At 54.1% G+C, this 21,054-nt stretch overlaps 1 protein-coding gene across 1 annotated transcript in view; it reads right to left on the bottom strand.

The window, feature by feature from the left end:
* The window catches only part of CCR9 (C-C motif chemokine receptor 9), a 25,715-nt gene extending 6,158 nt beyond the window's left edge, over positions 1 to 19,557 (bottom strand). The window contains exons 1-5 of the mRNA XM_006170148.3: positions 19,283 to 19,557; positions 4,633 to 4,729; positions 4,439 to 4,522; positions 3,609 to 3,735; positions 3,033 to 3,075 (exon numbers count right to left, since the gene is read on the bottom strand). Of these exons, the coding sequence (XP_006170210.1) occupies positions 3,033 to 3,075; positions 3,609 to 3,735; positions 4,439 to 4,522; positions 4,633 to 4,729; positions 19,283 to 19,557 (626 nt within the window). The remainder of the gene's footprint in view (positions 1 to 3,032; positions 3,076 to 3,608; positions 3,736 to 4,438; positions 4,523 to 4,632; positions 4,730 to 19,282) is intronic.
* Between the last annotated feature and the right edge of the window lie 1,497 nt (positions 19,558 to 21,054).

Raw genomic sequence — 21,054 nt, 5'->3', positions numbered from 1 at the left:
CACGGCCCTGTCCCAGTGTTGGGCGCTCACGGCCAGGTGTCAGTGTGGGGTGTACACGGCCAGGTGTCAGTGTGGGATGTACACGGCCAGGTGCCAGTGTGGGGCACTCACGACCAGGTGTCAGTGTGGGGCGCTCACGGCCAGGTGCCAGTGTGGGGCTACACAGTACATGCTTCCTTGGGGCAGAGCCGCAAGAGCAGGCCGCGAGACGCTCCCTCACGTCGGGCTCTCCGGTTTCAGGCTCGTCTTGGCTGTGAGCGTGGAAATGAAGAGACCACTCCCAAGGTCCACAGGCCTCTTCTTTCTTCTCTTCCTTTCTTTTTTCTTTTTCTTTTTTTTTTTTTTTTTATTTATGTTTTTAGGGTGTGTGTGCTCACTGGAGAGAGACAGTGAAAGGGAAAGTGAGAAATCACCCCCCAGGGAGGATGGCCATGCCACAATCCCTTCTCCTCCATTCTCCTCCTGGAATCTTGGTCACACACGCACACGGCCCAGCATGATTTCCAAGGCACCGGGTCCAGGACTTGAACCGTGCTCAGCCATGTGGGAGCCCAGTGACGTAACCGCTGTGCTATCTGCTCCGCACCACCATCACCCAGTTCTAGTATCTGTTTTCTTTTTAGACAGTGCTGAGCCATCTCCCACCCGGGGGTGCAGAACGGGCAGGCGCCTTCGTCCTTCCCAGCCCGCGGGTGCAGGGCTCTTTCCGTCAGCTGTTTCCCTCGCTCAGGCTCTGGCAAGGCCCACTTTGCAGGATGGCTCCCAGCCCCCACAGTCTATCACTGGGGACGCCCTAAAGATCACAGAACAGGGCTGCTTCCAGACCCTCTGGGTCCTGCACGCCCCGGGGAAGGGCCTCCGGGTAGCCAGGAGGGCCACGGGGCGGGAGGTGTGAGCTGATGTTGGGGTCCCTCTGCGGAGAGGCACAGGGCCTCCAGTGCACCTTTCTGATCTTTACCCTGACTCCAGCAGGAAAAGGAAGCCCTGAAGAAAGGGCCTGGGGGCCAGCCCCGCAGCCTGGGGTGTGTTACCTGTGGCGGGGCTGAGTGGCCAGAGAGCAGAGGTGCACAGCAGATGAGCACCCGGTGCCCAGCCCTGGGTTTCTGGCCACCTTTCCCCTCCAGAAAGAGCCGGGAGTCCCTGGAGAAACGTCTGGAACCAGAGCGGGCCGGAAAAGTACGAGATAAGCCTGAAAGAGCTTTTTTGGCCCCAGAAAACAAGGATGTGCTCAGAGGATCGCAAGGACACAGGGCCGCCTCGGGGGGCTCCCACTAGCTGGGTCGGGGCAGCCAGGGTTACAGCAGTCGAGGGACCGGGGCTCCACGGAGAAGCAGAGGACACAGACAGAAGTGGAAGAGGAGAGAGCCCTGCTCGCCGTGCCAAGAGCAGAGACAGTGGTGAAGGCAGGCTAGCATTGGCACGCGTGCGTAGAAGGGACAGTACTAGGGTGATTCGAAATCGCTCGTGGTAAGTGCGAGTTTGAGTTTATTTTGGTGCGAAAGATTTTTTTAGTGATTTTTGCTATACAGCACATGCGCTCTCTGGAGAGACGGAGATAGAAGGCAAGAAGTCGCCCCCCCTCCAGGGTGGGGATGGCCACACCACAATCCCTTCTTGATTCTCCTCTCAGGACGTGGGGCACGGGCACACACACGCATTCGGCATGAGTTTTAAGCCATCAGGTCCAGGACTCAAACCGCAGTGACCATGTGGGAGTCCAGCAACGTAACCATTGGGCCATCCGCTGGTCCCACAAAAGATTTTTTGAAATCCGTATATAGTTTTTGCATAATATGCCTTTTTCATAAGCTTTTTGAAGACCTGTCATAAATCCCCTGGGGCAAAATGAAAACAATGGTTTGGATCAAAGCGTCGTGGGCCCTCCTCACCTACTTCCTGACCGCGGTAAGTCTCCATTCCCACGTGCTGCACGGCTGTCTCTTCCCCAGCTTCCTCCCGGGGTTGTTTTGACATATTTCCCAGGTGAGTGGGAGGCGCATTCCCCCACCCAGGGAAGCTGTACTCTGTCCTTATCCTCCTAAGCACAGAACCTGGAATTTCCCCGGTGAGCACCACTCCAGGGATCATCCAGAAGCCCCATAGCCTCTATTTTGAGATGGAAAATCCATCCGGCAAGCGGGAAAGCAGATGCCTGGGTCTGAGCGCTATTACATTGTCACTGTCATTATCTTACTACATGGAGAGCGCCTGCTTGACTTGGGGGGCCCTAAGTTGCCAACTTCAATGTTATTGCAGGCTGGCTAGGAGGGAGACTGTGTTCCGAAACATCAGCTAGAACGCGCTTCGTGTATTCTAGTGCCTTGGGCTTATGCCTCCTTTTTACTTGCACGAAGAGATCAAGTACCAGTCCGATAACACCTGAGAAAACTCTGTAGAGAAGTCACGAAACATAAAAAGAATGGCTTTTGCTCTTATTGGTGACAGTCAGCTTTAGGGTGAGGAGAGCGATGTTGGTAGGCATCTGGACAAACGGTTTCCACGCCCTCGTGGCAGTGTGCGTCCGGGTGACCTTTCTGGAGGGGTGTGTCAAACTGTCGAAATACACAGAGCGTGTCTCTGACTCAGCAGCGCCTTCGCTGGGAATGTGCCCTACTGTCCTTTCACACACACGTGCACACGCACGCACACACATGACACAAGGGTACAAGCGCGGGGAGGTGTAGCGCAGTATCTTCTTGCAGAGCAAGAGAACTGGAAACCTAAATATAAATCCACAGCAGTAAACAGACCAGACAGGCCTCGCGCCCCTAGGAAACAGGTTGGCGCGACTGCTAGATGAAGGCGTGAGGTGCAGGGGCCAGCTGGTGGGCCCTTTGAAATACATACGAAAAGCATACGTGCTGCGCTGCGGGTCAGCACCGGAACAGTCGGAAGAAGCTCGAACCTCGATGACCAGTGGACGGTCCCTCCAGAGCTACAAGCTGAAGACTGCACCAAGTGTGTGAAATCTCATTTTAAGAGCGGTCGTAAAAATAACTTGTCAGCAGCCCGTTCTCTTCCGTTCAGCACACTTGTTTACGAACTCGTCCAAGGGGGCGCTGTCGTGGAAACCAGCTAAGGGGAAGAGCAGGTCCAGAGTCCAATCGACGGTCCTTTCTGCAACCTGAAAGCCTGCCCTAGCCTCTCATAAAGGTGTGTCCTCCTCCCGTGACGCATGTGATTCTGGCCCACAGGAGATCAGGACCAGAGGGAGAACGAAGCCTGCTCCCCCGCGAGGGCCTCTCTGTCTCGTTTTTAATCTGTCAGGCCCTTTCTGAACCTTTCATTCCTCCAGCTGCGAGGTCTCGGAGCATGCTTTCATTTTCTTGTCGCCGCTGAGAAGGAAGGAAAAACGGGGGGAAACCCACATTTGACAAGACACTCTGTGAGCGAGGGACCTGCATGGCCTCCTGGTTGTGAGCCGGCCTTTGCCTCAGCGCTGACCCAGATCCCTCCCTCGCTGCTCCGTGTGGCTCATCGTGGGCGCTGTGGCCACCCAATCAGAAAAGCCTGCCAGTGTTGTTGCAGTGTAGACGGAGTTGGGGGAGAAGGGAGGAACACACTGGATCAGAAGTCAAAGCCCCTGTTCACCCTGGCCCATCCCTTACTGCCCGTGAGGGCTTGGCAAGAGGCGGCAGGCCTCCGCCGAGCCTTGCTTTGCTTGTCTGAAAAAGGGGCGATGCCCGGCCTGCTCCAAAGGCTGTTGCGAGGGTCAAGTTCAGCGCCGTGGGAATGCTGTTTGTGGGACGCAGAGAGCGCTGTGAGGACGCAGGAGACCTCATTCCACAGCTCACGTACTCAACGTGCTGAGGCACTTGCTTGGCTTGCGCAGTGTGTAAAACGTGACCCACATCCTTGAGACGCTCAAATTCAAGCACAGTGGGTGGGCCATGGCTGCAAATATCATTTTTGTTGTCTGCAATGCTATGAGACTGTAGGAATTTGGAAGAAGCAGTTATGTCTCTAGTGCTGAGGAAAATCTTACAGGGCTTCATAGAGGAGGTGACTTTTTTTTCTGACTCTCAAAGGCTAAAGAGTATGGGAACATGCCATGGGGGAAGGAAACATTGCTCTAGGACAGGAAAACATCAACCAAGGCATGAAAGCCAGAAAGCGCTGGAGAGCTGCTGATTCTACGAAAGTGAAAAGCACCAAACAGCACAGGTTAGAGAAGTGAGGTGGAAGCCATTCCTCGCCAGCCATTCGTGCTGTATTCTCTCCTGTCCTCACGTAACCGGCACCAAGATGCGCAGAACCACAGCCCCCGTGCTCCCAGGAGCCCAATAAGGTGACACCAACGGGAGTCAGGAGCACGGTTCTAGCCTTGCTCTCCCTCCCATTCGCTACCAGAGGTTTGATCACCTCTCACATTTCACGGAGCTCCACTTTCTGTTCCCTACATGGAGGTGGGACTCTGAGCTCCGGGGTTATCGCCTACCAAGCCTGGGTTAGGCACCTTCCCCCCGCCTAACAGGTGCAGCGCCAGGCTCGGGGCGCGCTGGCGAGGGGTGCACCTGAGAGGCTGCAGAACAGGAGGACAGGTGCTGAGAAAGGGGCTCCGACACTGCCCCCACAAATTGCTTGTTGGCTTGGCTTGTCCAGCAAGGGGACCGAAGAGAGGCTGGCGCTGACTTCCTGCTGCCGGGTTCCCAGCTCAGCCCTGCCCGCGTCCCAGCCACAGCCAGCATCTAGGGAGAAGCAGCGGGGAACGCCAGGGGCTGGGGGTGTGCTGAAAGCACAAACGAGGACCCACTGATGAGTCATTTCGAATAGCTCTGCTCTGCTCTGACCGTAAAGAAGTATTTCCACAAAGCGCAAAACTGCGAACATTTGAAGGAAGTACGAGCCCTCCAGCATCCATTCCTAGTGAGGTCATCGTGAAATTTCTGAGTTCCAGGCTTTCGGACCATTCTCTCTGTAATGCAACCACACGCACACATGCACGTGCACACACACACACACACTTAATGGAGAGGAAACTAGACTGCACATAATTCTGTCTTGCTAACTACCAGCTTTCATGGACCTCTTGCCGTGCCCAGTCAACACAGTCCTGGTCGCCGGACAGAGTGGCTGCGGCCACGTCATGGTCTGGATCCTCATTCATTCATTCAATCACTGCCCACCTGGGGCAAAAATGCATAGCTCATTGCCAACTGCTACAGAGAGTTTTTCCATGGGGCAGTCCCTGAGAACCCAGGGCCTCGTGGGGGCTTCATTTCGCTGCCCCCATCCACCCTCTTGCCCGCTTCCCGCTCCTTTGAGTTGCAAGTCGCTGGCTGCCCTGCCCCTGCGCTTCATGAGTCTGTTACTCACTGGCAAGAAGCCTGAGCCACACCACCAATTCCTGGCCTCCCTGGAAGCTGTCAGCAAAGTGCTGGGTGCCACGACCACACATGAGCGGGGCTCTAGGGGCCACTGTGGCAGGGCATGGCCAAGGGCACGGTGACACTGGGCGGGGAGGAGGAGGAAGGTGACACTCACCGTGGAGGGTAGTGCCAACGGCTGCAGAGGAAGGCAGGCCCCACTGGTCTCGGCGTCCTGGAAAGGGCCGGGTCGTGCGTGCCTCAGCTGAGGGCAGGCCTCCGAGTTCTGAGCAGGTGGTTCCTCGGTCAAAACAGCAGAGAGGAAGCCACGCCACCCTCCCTGTGCTGCACTGGTGGGGTGTCAGGAGGGTGGGGAGACAGCGACTGCAACCTCAGGATCTTTTCGGGTCAAAACGGCGGGGAGGAAGCCACGCCCCCCTCCCTGTGCCGCACTGGTGGGGTGTCAGGAGGGTGGGGAGACGGCGACTGCAACCTCAGCATCAATCATTCACGACCAGAAATGAGAGGCAGGCGCTGGGCACTGGTGGGGTGTCAGGAGGGTGGGGAGACAGCGACTGCAACCTCAGCATCAATCATTCACAACCAGAAAAGAGAGGCAGTGGACAGCGGGCGCCCACGGGGTTGAGGAGCCTGAGGCCATGAAGAGAAGCAGCTTCGCCAGGCTCACCAGAGGGGCACGGGACACGGTTCCTGGGTGGTGTCACCTGAGCAGGCCTGTACACAGTCACCACCCCAGCTGGGCTCATAGCAAGGGAGCCTTCCAGGCTTAGACGGAGGTGCCGGGACCCCTGCCTGCTGCTCTGTGCTGCACGGTGGCTGCTGGCCGAGCGTGCCCGTTGGACGTTCTAGTTAAGATGGTAACAAGCATCTCCGCGCACTCGCCACACTCCCAGCACCCACTCGCCTGAGGCCGCTAGTGGCTACCCCAACGGCCCTCGCACACGGCTCTGCTGGGTCGCCCTGCTTTAGGAAGTCGGCTCATAGCGAGGGACACATGGCACTCTGCAGGCCCCCAGATGCCTTAAAACCACAGCTACTATGGTAAGCTTCACACCTCAAATTACTAAGGCTGATCATGCATTTCACCTTTTAAGAATTATTTTATTCAACTGTATTTATTATTATTATTATTTGATTTGGCCAGACAGAGACAGAAAGGGAAAGTAAGAAAGCAAGCCGCCAGGTCCAGGACTCGAACCATGGCTGGCCATGTGGGAGTCCAACGTCCCAACTACCACACCACCTGCCGACCCTGCATTTCATTTGATTCATTATGGGTGTTGCACAGAAATTTGGAAAAGTCTGAACACACAGTTTTCTGTCTTAGCGAAGCTCCCAGGTGACACCCTCCTATCCACAGCTTCGGCAGGGCCTTTGATCTGATGGGACTGGAGACCCTTTGTCCCTGTCGTCATGACGCCTGTAGGTCCCTTCGGGGCAGTCACAGCTGCAGTCCAGTGGAGGCTAGCTGCCTCGGTGGACTTGTCACCCCAGGGACTCGGCGATGCTCTGCAGCAGAGCGGGCCTCCCAGACAGGGCTAGTGAACGATCAGTCCATCCAGAGCACCGGGAGGCAGGGGAGGCAGCCCAGGGACCATGAGCATGAAGAAAGGACAGCAAAGAGCCCATCTGAAAGGGAGAGGTGGTGACAGTCAGAACGAAAGGCCTGGATGATTCATCGGCCCCAGGGAAGGGTGGTTGTGAGTGCTCCTGAAGATCACTCACCTAGCCCGGGCCGGTGCGAATAAGACGGCCTCTGCTCAGGCCTCTCACCCGCTCTAAGCTGAGCAGCAACCACAGGCAAAACGGGCATTCGTGAGAGGGAAGTGTCCCTGGGGCTTTCTGCCCGGCTCTGGGCAGGGGTGAGGTGTCCTCCCTACGCACTGGAGCAGGGCCTTGGGGAGCGCCAGGCAGGAGCAAGCGCGTGCCCGGGCCGAGGAAAGGCTGTGCTACCGCCTTCTCTGCACTCCGGCCTCTCTTCCCAGGTGAGAGCTCCAGGGGACACCACTTGTCCACCACACAGGTGGGGCGAGGCTGGTGGGGGGTGGCAGAGGAAGGCAGGAGTGAACGTGTGGATGCGGGAGAGCCCCTCCTGCCAAGCCCCGTGCTCCCCACACATGCCCTCCCCCGGGTGCAGAGAGGAGCCATGGGGCAGGGCATCTAGAGACCCTGGCCCCCCGGGGAGCCGAGCTCGGCCTCGCGCATGCCGTCCGTGCAGAGCCCTGCATGGGCGGGAAGCCGGTCTTTCCTCTGTCAGGAGAGAAGGCGCACGTTGGCTGCGCGGCAGGGGCCACAGGAGGGCCAGGCCTGTACACTTCCCGTTCAGCCCCATCAACCCCATGTCCAAAGTAATCTCTGCAGAGAAGAAACCGACTCCGCTTTAGTCCTCTGTGTCTCGCACTCTCCTCTTCTCTTTCTCTTCTTTTCTTTTCTTTTTTTTTAATTTGCCAGAGGGTACACATGTTTGCTGGAGAGACAGGAGGTGACAAAGCACCCCGTGGGAGGTGGTCACGCCACAACCCCTTCTCCTCCATTTCTCCCTCTTTGTGAGATTTCGGGCACACGTGCACATGCGCCTTGCATTGTTTTCAAGCCGCCAGGTCTGGGACTTGAACCACACAGTGGACCACACTGGGTCCATGCGCCCTAGCCACACATCACAGCCGGCCCTCAGGTTCTCCATATTTACACCCAGACTTGCCACCTGTCCTTCCTCCTGCCTCCTTCCCCTCTTCACGGATGAAGGCGAAGGCCCTATGTGGACATGGAAAGCCTGTGTCTCGGGGCAGCCATGGCAGTTTGGTGGTGAAGGGGCGGCCAGTGCTTCCCACAGGAGCCCGGGTTCAAACTTCTGAGGGGGAGAACTGCAAGGACCCTCCTTTCCCCAGACCTCTAAGTGTGGGAGCCACAGGGACCTTGGGCGGGGCTGCAGCCTGGCAGCACGTGCCAGCAGCTCGCGGCACATGAACCTGACTTGGTCCCGGGAGTCCAGGGCAGAGCTGCCCACAGGGGCAGAAACCATCTCACCCGCCCTGGCCGGAGCGCACTAAAGCCCATGAGCACTTCCCCGCTGTCAGTGTGGCTGAGAAACTGATGGTTTAAAATGTGATTGAGTTGCAGCTCGTTCATATTGAAATGTAAATCCACCACGGGCCAGGAGACAGGCCAGGGGCAGCTGGCAGGGCTGACCCCTCTCCTCTGCCCAGGCGTGGAGGAGGCTGGAGGTGAGCTCCCTGTTCACCAGACAGACTTCTTTTTTAACTCATGAGAGGGAGCACCCTCAGGCCAGCCCGCGGCGTGGTGACTAGGGTGGCTGGGTCCCACATATCTGACTGCACAGTTTGAGTCCCAGACCCGACGAATTGAAAAACAAACAAAAGAAAACATGTCCAGCATGTGAGTGTGCAAACCCAAAATCTCAAGAGGAGAATGGAGGCCAAGAGATCAATTGCAGGGTGGCTGTCTCTCACTGCGGGGTGACAAACACTTTCTCTTTCTGTGTGTGTGTGTGTGTGTGTGTGTGTGTGTGGTGAGCACACGTGCCCTGTAACTAAAATAAAAAATAAAAAGAATGCTCAGAGAGAATTCCCCTTCCTCAGCCTCCAGCCCATCGGGATCCTGGGCATACACACGTGCACCTGCCCTGCATGTTTCAGGCCCACCCAGGGATCCAAACCCACCACCAGCCCTGTGGCTTCCACCACGGCAGGTCAGTTTACTACCGACTACACACTAGGCTGGGGCCTGGGTAAAATTAAAGCCAGACAGGCTTAGCTACACTGGTTTTCTAGCTCTGGCGCTTCTTTAAATTCTCATGTTTTATGGTTAGTTAAAACCCTTTCAAGGGTAAGAGTGAGGAGAAAGGTGTGGTTTTGTTCAGTTCAGTTGCTAGGATTAGTCTTTGGAGGTTGGATGCCAGCTAGGAGACACCTGTAAGACAGAGACACAGAGAGAGACACTCTGCCGTGCACCAGAGTTGGAATGTGGAGACATGACCAAGTGCCCCCAGGAGCTGGCCAGTGATGGGGTGAAGGAGAAGACGAGCGAGATCGTTCGTAGGCTCTGGGAGGACCTGGCTACCTCGAGCAGAGAGAGGTGAGAGGAAATGTCGGTTTCAGCACGTCGCAGTGCTTCGCTCTCACGCCGATCTGGTTGAGGTGTGGAAGGAAAGGTGTCTAGCGGGTCGTTAGATGTGCTCAACTGGCGCTCCGAGGCAGGTCAAGAGTTCAGTTGCGGGACAGGGGGCCGTTGCAGAGCACAGACTATTTATAAGGGAAATGAGCGCGATCCTGGCCTCCTGAGGTTTCAAGCTTGCACACGCAAGTGAGGTCAAGTGCTCTGCAGAGAATTAGCACAGAGCTGACGGCGGGACTGAGCGCGTGGGGGTGCTGCTCTGGGTGGTCTAGGAGGGCCTCACTGAAGAGGTAACATCAGAGCCCCGAGGACAAACAGTTCCTGGAGGCATGGAGACGGAGTGGCCCTTCTCAGCAGAGGGACGAGTCTGATGGGTACAGAGAGAACACCCAGCATGCTGGGGACAGAGAGGCGTGCGTGGCTGCAGGCGTTGGAGAGGCCTGGCCTTGCGCAGCTCCAGGGCAGTGGTTTCTAACTGAGGCCGGGTGTGTGGAAGGCCACTGGGGGATTTGTGTGGGTCATTGCACGATCCAGTTTCCATTCATTGTAGACAATGGCTGTCGCATGGGAAGCTTCACAGAAAATGGCGAAATCTCCAGGTTTCTCTCAACAACAAAGCCACCATCTGGAGGAGAGCTTCCCTTGGTGGGCTGACCAGAGGCAAGGCCGCCACAGGGGCACCCTCAGCTCTGCCTCACTGCCCCTGCTCTGCGCTTCTGCGGTAGGGACATGGGATGAGCCCCATCACTGGGCCTTAGGTCTCCATGGCGTTTCTTGTTTCCTTTTCTGGAGGATCATACAGCTCGTAGTCTTTTCTTACGGGCTCCTTTCACTTCTGATACGCACTTCAGATCCCTCGGGCTTCTCATGGCTCGTTAGTGCCTTTCTCTCAGTGCCCCACATGTTCCGTTGTCTGGGCGCACTGCAGTGTTTCTGTCCGCTCACACAGCTCCGTCCGCTCACTTTCTGAGGACGCTGTGGTGCTTCCTAGTTGTGGGAATTAGGAATGGCGCTGTGGACAGCAGTGTGCTGGTTTTCACACGGACCTAAGTTTTCAGCTCATCTGAGTAAACACCAAGAAGCACGGTTAAGGGGTCACGTGGCAAGAGCATGCCTGGTTTGTGAGCAGCTTCCAGGCCGTCTTCCAGAGTGGCTGCACATTTGCACTCGCTCAGCGGAGAACGAGACTCTTGCTGCTCCACATCTTCGCCAGTGCTGGGAGTCATGTGTTTGGAGCCGGGCCACTCGAACAAGTGTATCATGGGATCTGTTTTTGTTGTTATTTGTAGAGAGTTTTGTGATAGGGTACATGAGCTCACCAGAGAGACAGATACGAAGAGAGAGGGAGTGAGGAATCACCTCCGAGGGGGATGGCCACACCACGAGCCCTGCTCCTCCATTCTCCTCTCGGGATTTTGGGCATGCATGCACTTCCACCCAGAATGATTTTCAAGCCACTAGGTCCAGGACTTGAACCATGGTTGACCATGTGGGTGTCTGGCTCCTTAACTACTACGCCACCTGCTGGCCCATCACTGTTGTTTGAATTCGCAGTTCCATAATACATATAATGTTGAACGTCACTACAGATGCTGGTTTGCCATCTGCATGTCTTCTTCAAAGAGATATGTGGGCCTTTTGCCCATTTTTAAATTAGGTTACTCGTTTTCTTATGGTTTTACGGCCCATTGGTGTATTTTGGATAACTACCCTTCACCAGATGAGACTTTCAGAAATATCCTCCCAGTCTATGGTTTGTCCTCCCATTCTCTCGCCAGTGTCTTTCACAGGCAGAAGTCTTCAGTCTAAAGGAGTCCAGCTTATCAATTCTTTCTTTCATATATACACCTTTGGGGCCAGCAGGTGGCATGGTGGTCGAGGCGCTGAACTCTCATATGACCAACTGTGATTCAAGTCCCAGACCTAATGGCTTACTCTCTCACTTTCCATCTCTCTCTCTGTTCCAATTTAAAAATAATAATAATAGAGATCATCAGATGGCATAATGGTTACTTTACTGGACTCCCACATCGCTGACTGTGGTTCGAGTCCCAGACCCGGTAGCTTAAAACACACACTGGGCACATGTGCATGCGTGTCCAAGATCCTGAGAGGAGAAAGGATTGCGGCATGGCCATCCTCCCTGGGGAGTTATTTCTCACTTTCTATTCCTCTGTCTCTCTGGCAAGTGCATGCACTCTGTAGCAAAAATCTCTCTAAACAATAATAATAAAAATAATAATAAATAATTCTTTATAAAAATCTCACCACCAAACTCACAGTCATCTTTTGGGTCGCTGGAAAAGTTATGACGCATTTTTGTATAGAAAAACAGAGAAAAAGTCATGACTTTTCTGACAACCTAATAGATTTTCCCTGTGTTAGCAGCTAGGATTTTGGAATTTCTTGTTTTACCTTTAGGCTTGTGGTCCATCCGGAGTACATCTTGTGAAGGGTATGAAGTCTTTGCATGTGCATGTCCAGCTATTCCGTAGTCTGTTGAAAAGAGACCGCCTTTGAGCCATTGACTGTCCGTTAGCTCTTTGTCAAAGGCCAGTTGACTATTTGTATGAGTCTACTTCTGGGCTCTGTCTGCCCCAGGGACCTGTCGCTTCTTACTTTGACACCAGAGTGTCTTCATTACTGACGGACTCTTTAACCTGGGGACTTTTCGTGACCTTAAAAATCAGACTGTTGAACGTTTAACTCTTTCTCGTTTTCTGTGAGAAGTGTAAATAAGAAATGGACCTCACCCACAGCCTCGCCTTGGTGCCTTCTCCACGGTGCCGACACTTGCCCTGCCCCTGGCCTGGTGGTACATGGATACTTGATCATTTTATTTCAAAAGCGGGAAGTTCAATAACTGGTATTTTTTTAAATGCCAGAAAATGTCCACAGCATTAAAATAGCTGCGTCAAAATGTCCTCAGTTTCAAAATGGCCACATCAAAGCGACCACACTGAGAGGTCAGATCCCTACAGGAGGGGCCTCCGCTGCTGTGCTCTCCTCGCAATCCCATGCCTGCTAGAGAGCCCCGCTGGCCTTTGGTCCTTGCTGGGAGCGGGGAGCGGGGAGCCTGGAAACAGCAGCAAAGACCCAGCAGTTTCTGGGCTCTTCTGCACAGCACAGTGACTGTAGTTAACAATAGTGTGTGTGTGTGTGTGTGTGTGTGTGTGTGTGTGTGCCAAATTGCTAAAAGAGTGGATTTTAAATGTTATCACCACATACACAAAAAAATAAGATAAATCGGTGAGGTTATACATATGTTAATTAGTTCGATTTACTCTTCCTACATGTACACTTATCTCATGTACCTCGCAAATATTTTATTTTTTGGAGAGGTTTTTGGGATAGGGTGAAAGCGAGAAGTCGCCCCCCACCCCCCACAGAGATGGCCACGCCGCAATCCCTTCTCCTCCATTCTCCTCTCGGGATCTTGGGCACGCACGCAGACGCGCCCGGTGTGAGTTTAAGCCACCAGATCTGGGACTCAAACTGCGTACGACTGCAGGGGAAGCCAGTGACATAACCATTGCGCCAACTGCTGGCCCTTCTCCTCCATTCTCCTCTCGGGATCTTGGGCACGCACGCAGACGCGCCCGGTGTGAGTTTAAGCCACCAGATCTGGGACTCAAACTGCGTACGACTGCAGGGGAAGCCAGTGACATAACCATTGCGCCAACTGCTGGCCCTTCTCCTCCATTCTCCTCTCGGGATCTTGGGCACGCACGCAGACGCGCCCGGTGTGAGTTTAAGCCACCAGATCTGGGACTCAAACTGCGTACGACTGCAGGGGAAGCCAGTGACATAACCATTGCGCCAACTGCTGGCCCTTCTCCTCCATTCTCCTCTCGGGATCTTGGGCACGCACGCAGACGCGCCCGGTGTGAGTTTAAGCCACCAGATCTGGGACTCAAACTGCGTACGACTGCAGGGGAAGCCAGTGACATAACCATTGCGCCAACTGCTGGCCCTTCTCCTCCATTCTCCTCTCGGGATCTTGGGCACGCACGCAGACGCGCCCGGTGTGAGTTTAAGCCACCAGATCTGGGACTCAAACTGCGTACGACTGCAGGGGAAGCCAGTGACATAACCATTGCGCCAACTGCTGGCCCTTCTCCTCCATTCTCCTCTCGGGATCTTGGGCACGCACGCAGACGCGCCCGGTGTGAGTTTAAGCCACCAGATCTGGGACTCAAACTGCGTACGACTGCAGGGGAAGCCAGTGACATAACCATTGCGCCAACTGCTGGCCCTTCTCCTCCATTCTCCTCTCGGGATCTTGGGCACGCACGCAGACGCGCCCGGTGTGAGTTTAAGCCACCAGATCTGGGACTCAAACTGCGTACGACTGCAGGGGAAGCCAGTGACATAACCATTGCGCCAACTGCTGGCCCTTCTCCTCCATTCTCCTCTCGGGATCTTGGGCACGCACGCAGACGCGCCCGGTGTGAGTTTAAGCCACCAGATCTGGGACTCAAACTGCGTACGACTGCAGGGGAAGCCAGTGACATAACCATTGCGCCAACTGCTGGCCCTTCTCCTCCATTCTCCTCTCGGGATCTTGGGCACGCACGCAGACGCGCCCGGTGTGAGTTTAAGCCACCAGATCTGGGACTCAAACTGCGTACGACTGCAGGGGAAGCCAGTGACATAACCATTGCGCCAACTGCTGGCCCTTCTCCTCCATTCTCCTCTCGGGATCTTGGGCACGCACGCAGACGCGCCCGGTGTGAGTTTAAGCCACCAGATCTGGGACTCAAACTGCGTACGACTGCAGGGGAAGCCAGTGACATAACCATTGCGCCAACTGCTGGCCCTTCTCCTCCATTCTCCTCTCGGGATCTTGGGCACGCACGCAGACGCGCCCGGTGTGAGTTTAAGCCACCAGATCTGGGACTCAAACTGCGTACGACTGCAGGGGAAGCCAGTGACATAACCATTGCGCCAACTGCTGGCCCTTCTCCTCCATTCTCCTCTCGGGATCTTGGGCACGCACGCAGACGCGCCCGGTGTGAGTTTAAGCCACCAGATCTGGGACTCAAACTGCGTACGACTGCAGGGGAAGCCAGTGACATAACCATTGCGCCAACTGCTGGCCCTTCTCCTCCATTCTCCTCTCGGGATCTTGGGCACGCACGCAGACGCGCCCGGTGTGAGTTTAAGCCACCAGATCTGGGACTCAAACTGCGTACGACTGCAGGGGAAGCCAGTGACATAACCATTGCGCCAACTGCTGGCCCTTCTCCTCCATTCTCCTCTCGGGATCTTGGGCACGCACGCAGACGCGCCCGGTGTGAGTTTAAGCCACCAGATCTGGGACTCAAACTGCGTACGACTGCAGGGGAAGCCAGTGACATAACCATTGCGCCAACTGCTGGCCCTTCTCCTCCATTCTCCTCTCGGGATCTTGGGCACGCACGCAGACGCGCCCGGTGTGAGTTTAAGCCACCAGATCTGGGACTCAAACTGCGTACGACTGCAGGGGAAGCCAGTGACATAACCATTGCGCCAACTGCTGGCCCTTCTCCTCCATTCTCCTCTCGGGATCTTGGGCACGCACGCAGACGCGCCCGGTGTGAGTTTAAGCCACCAGATCTGGGACTCAAACTGCGTACGACTGCAGGGGAAGCCAGTGACATAACCATTGCGCCAACTGCTGGCCCTTCTCCTCCATTCTCCTCTCGGGATCTTGGGCACGCACGCAGACGCGCCCGGTGTGAGTTTAAGCCACCAGATCTGGGACTCAAACTGCGTACGACTGCAGGGGAAGCCAGTGACATAACCATTACGCCAACTGCTGGTCCCATACCTCACAAATATTAACATATATAATTATTTTCTGTCATTTAAAAAATAATAAATAAAATACATTCTACTTTGACATAGAAAGGCCTCATCCCAGGTCCCTGACTGCCCACAGAGTGCTGTCTGTGAAATAACAGCCCAGCTTTCAGTATTAACCACATGTGGGAAAATACGCCCCAGACGCGACATCTGGCAGCCCTCCAAACAGTTCTACAGCCCAGGATGTACGTAGGTAGTCAACAAAAGGGGATTCTTGAGCAGCGTGTGGAAGGTTCGGGAAGCCCTACAGGAGAGAAATCTGCTTGCTGTCTTTGAAACCCAGGTTCTTTTTCAGGAACGTCGAGTGTCGTAGTCACGGTATTTCGGGGTGCTGGAGCCGGGACCCCATACTCTGACATGCAGACGAAGCTTTCCTCCCCTGTACTTGAGGCCACTAAGAGACACTGCCTCTTGGGCCCATCTCTGCTGTCTTGTGGCCAGGGGCTCTGATGAGAGCCGGGGGAGGCTGGAGTGGCTCCCCTCCCCTCCTCCGTCCAGCAACTACTCTGCGTGACCCGTCGTCCCTCTCTGCTGGCCTCAAAGACTCAGCTCATTTCTCCTTCCACTAGAAGTTTCCTTCCACCTCCCCAGTTTCCGGAACTCCCCCGCCACACACCCACACACACACCCTGCAGAAGTGGCTGAGGAAGTGCAGGCTTTGGTGTCTACACTGCCCCTCGCTCAGCGACCGTGGCAAGAGTCTTTCTTTACATGTAAGATGGGATGAATCTGCTCCCTCTAAAGGCATGTCTGAGAGGGGTCGGCGCGGGTTCAAGAAAGGGGAGCCAGTGCTGCTGCGCGCGAGTGACTGTGAGACGTCACCAGGACGTGAGGCTCCATCCGAGGACTGCCCAGCTCTGCGCTTACTTACAGGTGGCCTTTGTCTCAGAGCCTCAGTTTCCTCTTTTGTAAGACAGGGACACTCATACCCATTCCTTGGGACTGCCGTCAGGGCTGCTGTCACGTGGTGCCAAAGCGACCATATTGGTCCTTTCCATTGTTCATGAAAGGTTTTGTTTCTAGAGGGCGGCAGGTGGTATGGTGGTTAAGGTGCTGGGCTCCCACATGGGCGACCATGGTTCAAGTCGTGGACCTGGTGGCTTGCTTTCTCGCTTTCACTCCCTCTCTCCACCTATCTGGTCAAATTAAATAATAATAATAAGAAGAAGTAATAATAAATAAAATTAAATAATTATTTTTTTAAAACTATTTTATTTATAAGTACTACAGGGAAATCCCATAAGCCGCTAATGCCGAAACGCCATCCAAATCAGCCAAATGACAGACTCCTCTCACTCTCTGACCTTGGATTCCCTGGTCCGAACCCTCTTCTCAGGAGTGCCAAACCTCAGTGGCTTTCTCCCTGTGTCCCAGAGAGTGCAGAACCTCAGCTTCTTCTCTGTGCTACCCCCGCCCGCCGTTTCCAGGAAAAGAGAAAATACCAATAAATAAACGTCCCTGAGCACCTGGGTGGTGCCCAGAATTTAGGAAGCTCATCTTACCCCATAATACTGCAAAGTAGAGGGCGTCAAAGCCGGGTCTTTGAGTGGCTAAAGGAGATCCCTACGGTCACACAGGTGTGTGAGCTGGGAGTCGAGTATCCGTGTGTCTAATTTCCCCTTCCCTCGCCCACTTCGACTTCATGTCCTCCAATAGAGAAGTAGGAAGGTAAGGAGAAGCCAAGGGAGATGACTCTACTGATGGATGTAGTATGCTAAATTGCTTCAAAAGATCATGTCACAGGGGCCAGCAGGTGGTTAAAGTGCTAGACTCCCACATGGCTGACTGTGGTTCAAGTCCTGGACCTGGCAGCTTGAAAATCACCCCAGGCACGTGTGTGTTCATGCTCAAAATCCCAGGATGAGAGTGGAGGAAGGGACTGCAGCTTGGCCATCTCCCTCCCAGACCCACTCAAGGGTGATTTGTCACTTTCCCTCTCTCTGTCTTGCTTCTTCAAGTACATGTACCCTATGGCAAAAACCTTAAAAAAAAAATTGTGTAACTGCGGAACAACAGTTAATATTTCAACAGGTTGTAAATGGTGGGGAGGAGATTATAAACAGGAAGAGATGGTATCTTAGGAGGAGTGAACAGTTTGAGATAGTATCCTAAGAGTGAGTAGTTTGAGGAATGCTTAGAAACAGGAAGAGGATTTGTTTTGTTTGATTTGGGGGATGGAGTAAAGTGAGAGGGGGAAAGAAGGTCTTTGGGAGAAAATAAGACTTGTAGACTATCTGTCATGGTGTCTTTTGGGGAAGAGGCAACGGGAAACAGGATTATTATAATCAAGAAATTGTAAGAAGAAAACAAAGACAATAAGAAACTCCAGGAAAAACAAAAGACTGTAAGGATTGTAATAACAGTTCACTACTTGGTTCTGCAGTGACTACAGTATTTATTAATACTGATAAAAATACTAAATAGAACTATATTGTGGACTGGCTCTGCGGCCGGAGAATTAAGGCAACCAGATCCCACACAGCCGACTACACAGTTCAAGTCCTGGACCCAACATGTGTGTGTGCATGCCCAGATTCCCCAAAGGAGGGAGAGGTGAAGGAGAGGTTATGGTGTGACCATTCCTTGTCAAGAGTGCTCGCTCCACTCCAAGGCTCTGGCTCTCTCTGACAAACACATATGCCCTCTGGCCAAAAAACAAAAACCAACTGTGTTGTAAAGATGGGAAGATAAGTGAGGATGGCATAGGAATGAAATCCTCATCTATTATCGTAGGAAGTCAGTGAATGTTTACAACTGACCACACGCAGCTGAAAGAACAATTTAAAAACCTACCAGTACAAAGTTTGGTTCACAAACCAACATCCCAGGGAGTTGTTAGAGATGCAGAATTTTGGGCCCTGCCCTGGACCCACTGAATCCAATCTGCCTTTAACGAGGTCCAGAGGACCCTGATAACATTGGTTTGGGGACTAGGACTGGGATGGGAAAGTGGAACAAGAAAGAAGCTTCTTGTCTTAAACCTTCAAGCAATATTGGATCTTTGTTTAGCCGTGTGGGTTTATTATTTGATTTTATTAATACGTTTCTGTTGTTGTTGTTGTTGTTGATTTGCCATAGGGCAGGCACATGCACTGGAGAGGGGAAGTGAGAAAGCAGCCTCCATGTGGGACGCCACAGCACGGCCCTGTGCCTCCATTCTCCTCGGGATCTCAGCCACGTGTGCCCGGTGTGTTTCTCAAGCCCTGGGGTCCAGGATTCAAACGGGGCAGTCGGCCATGTGCGATCCAGCACCTCACCCACCATGCCACCAGGCCCTGATTTGACATTTCTAATAGTGTGAAAACTAACACCTGGGCTTAATGGGAGGTGTCGGGGTCATGCTGGAGCCCTCCCGGAGGGACGCACGCTACCCCAGGTGTGGGTTGTACTGAAGTGAGCACCCCGCCGGGCTGTGTCTTCCCCTCATGTTCTCACCAGCCCCCCACCATGTGCTGCCTCCTGCCACGTTGTCCCACAGTGAGAAGACCCTCACCCCGTGCAGCCCATCGATCTTGGCCTTCCCAGCCCTCAGGGCAGCGAGCCAAACATTCCCCCCTCCTTCATACATTTTCCACCTGCGGTACTCAGTCTCAGCTGCAGACAGTAGACCAAAACACCCTCCCGGGCCAGTCTTCAATATTTTAGCACAGGCGCTTACACCCTGGCCTTTGTCTCTACCAGACCCGTCTCCAGGGCTTATCCTGCACTCCCCGTGGCCTCCTTTACATCAGCACCAGCTCCCCAGAGCGCGGGTCTCCTCCTCCTCACCTCCTGGTGCTCCTGTGCCCCGTAAGTACCCCATTCTCTCCAGCCTCCAGACTCTAGCTCTCCCCCCCGAGAGATGCACCGGGGAGATAAGTGTGCTATCATTGAGGGGGACTCGACAGGCTTGCCACCACCTGGTCGCTCCCATCTCTGTCGGTACCGGGGGGCGATGGGCCCTCAGATAACCCCAGCGGGGGCCACAAGCTTACATCACTTCCTCAGATGGTCGCTGATAACCTGAGCCCCGATCCCAAGGTCCCACCATTGCAGACATTTCTAAGGGAAAGTCTGTCCTGGCAAACAAAGCCTTCTGCAGAGCGCGGAAGCCGGACTCCGCTATTGGTTGGAAACGGCCTTTCTTGAGAACACAGAAAGGGGGCATTCGTGTTGTCTGAGAGCGACCTTCGTTCTGCCTTTCATCTTCGCCGTTGCGGTCGTTGGGGGCTTCACTCCATTTGCTAAGGTGTGTGGGTGTTAAAGTCATGCGACGGGAAGAAAGCGTGCCCGTGCACACACACCGCAGCCCCCTCTCCCTTTCTGCACGAGCTCTTGTGACATTCTGAACTAAAAAGGTCTAGTAGGTTAGACCTTGCTTTTTGCAATTTCTCTTAAAAAGTTGTTCTGCTCCTACAAACACCCCCTCCCAAAAAAAAAAAGACAAATCAGCCAGCTTTTCAAATGTGCAGAAGTGTGAAGAGGCAGTTCCCGGGTGAGGGTGTGCAAATGACCGACAGATGCCCTGTCTAGAATCAGGGCAGTGCTGACCGGGGCACCGTCTCACCCTCAGACAGGCTACCACCAGGTTAGTGCCACGTGGTGCCATGGGGAGCCAGGCTGCTGCCTCCCACCCCTGAGGCTGTGAACATCGGTTCTGCCACTCTGGGAGGGGATGACGCCAGTGTTTGTTAAAATGTACAATCTGCAGCCAGCTGGTGGCATGGAGTTACGGCAACTGGATCTGACATGCTGACTTGAGTGGTTGGGGTCCCGGACCCAGTGGCTTGAAAATGTACCGGGTACATGTTTGTGAGCCCTAAGTCCCGAGAGGAGAATGGAGGAGAAGGTTCGGTGGTATGGCCACCCCCCAGGGGGTGCTTTCTCTCTCTCTCCAGTGAGCACACGCACCCTGTGACAGGACTATACATGTACATGTTAAAAGTCTGTGTTCTCTACATCACAGCAGCTCCACTTGCAGCGAAAGCCAGGGCAGCTGTCCCACGTCGGGGAAGCTGGAAAACCAGCTGCAGGTCCCTCAGGAGGCAACTCACATGAAGGATGGAGCATCTGCCCTCTGGCAGACCGGACAGCGGTTAGGAAGAGTGAAGTGGGGCTACGCGATGTCCAGGGGAAGACCCCCGCCGCGTGTTTCTGAACAATCGTTCAGCGTGATGGCATGTCTGATAGGAACAGAACATCCAAACAGCATCACCTGCTTGTCCAGGGACGTAGACACATTTACAATGGCAGAGACCAGGCTCTGGAAGGGCCCAAATGGCCACACCGCTTACCTGCGGAAGAAGTCTGGGCTCCATGGGAGGGGGTCGGGGGAGCTTAGCTGTGCCTGTGATCATGGGCTATTGTACCATGTGAGGGGTTCAGGAAGGGATTGCATCACTAGGTAATTAACACGAGACATCTCAGGGTTCTATCAGGAGTTTTTATCTGGTGAACAGCATCACAAAATCGGTAACGTATCTTGAACATTAAGCATACAAAGACATTCTTGCTTCTCTTTAGAAAGTTATTATAAATTCATCCCATTTGGAGACCAGCAGGCGGTATGGTGGTTAAGGCACTGGATTCCCACATGACTGACAGCGGCTCAAGTTCCAGTCCTGGTAGCTTGAAAAATCACAACAAATAAAGATAAGCAAACGAAGAAGCGTTAAGACAAATCATCCCATTTGTCAAAAACTGTCACTGTCCATCTGATCGTTCTCTGTCTTCAACGGCACACACACACACACACACGTGCGAGCAC

Source organism: Tupaia chinensis, unplaced genomic scaffold, assembly GCF_000334495.1.
Source record: "Tupaia chinensis unplaced genomic scaffold, TupChi_1.0 Scaffold148065_1, whole genome shotgun sequence".
NCBI classification, from domain to species: domain Eukaryota; kingdom Metazoa; phylum Chordata; class Mammalia; order Scandentia; family Tupaiidae; genus Tupaia; species Tupaia belangeri.
Note: the sequence above shows the minus strand (reverse complement) of the source record. Positions and strands in the feature narration are given on the sequence as shown.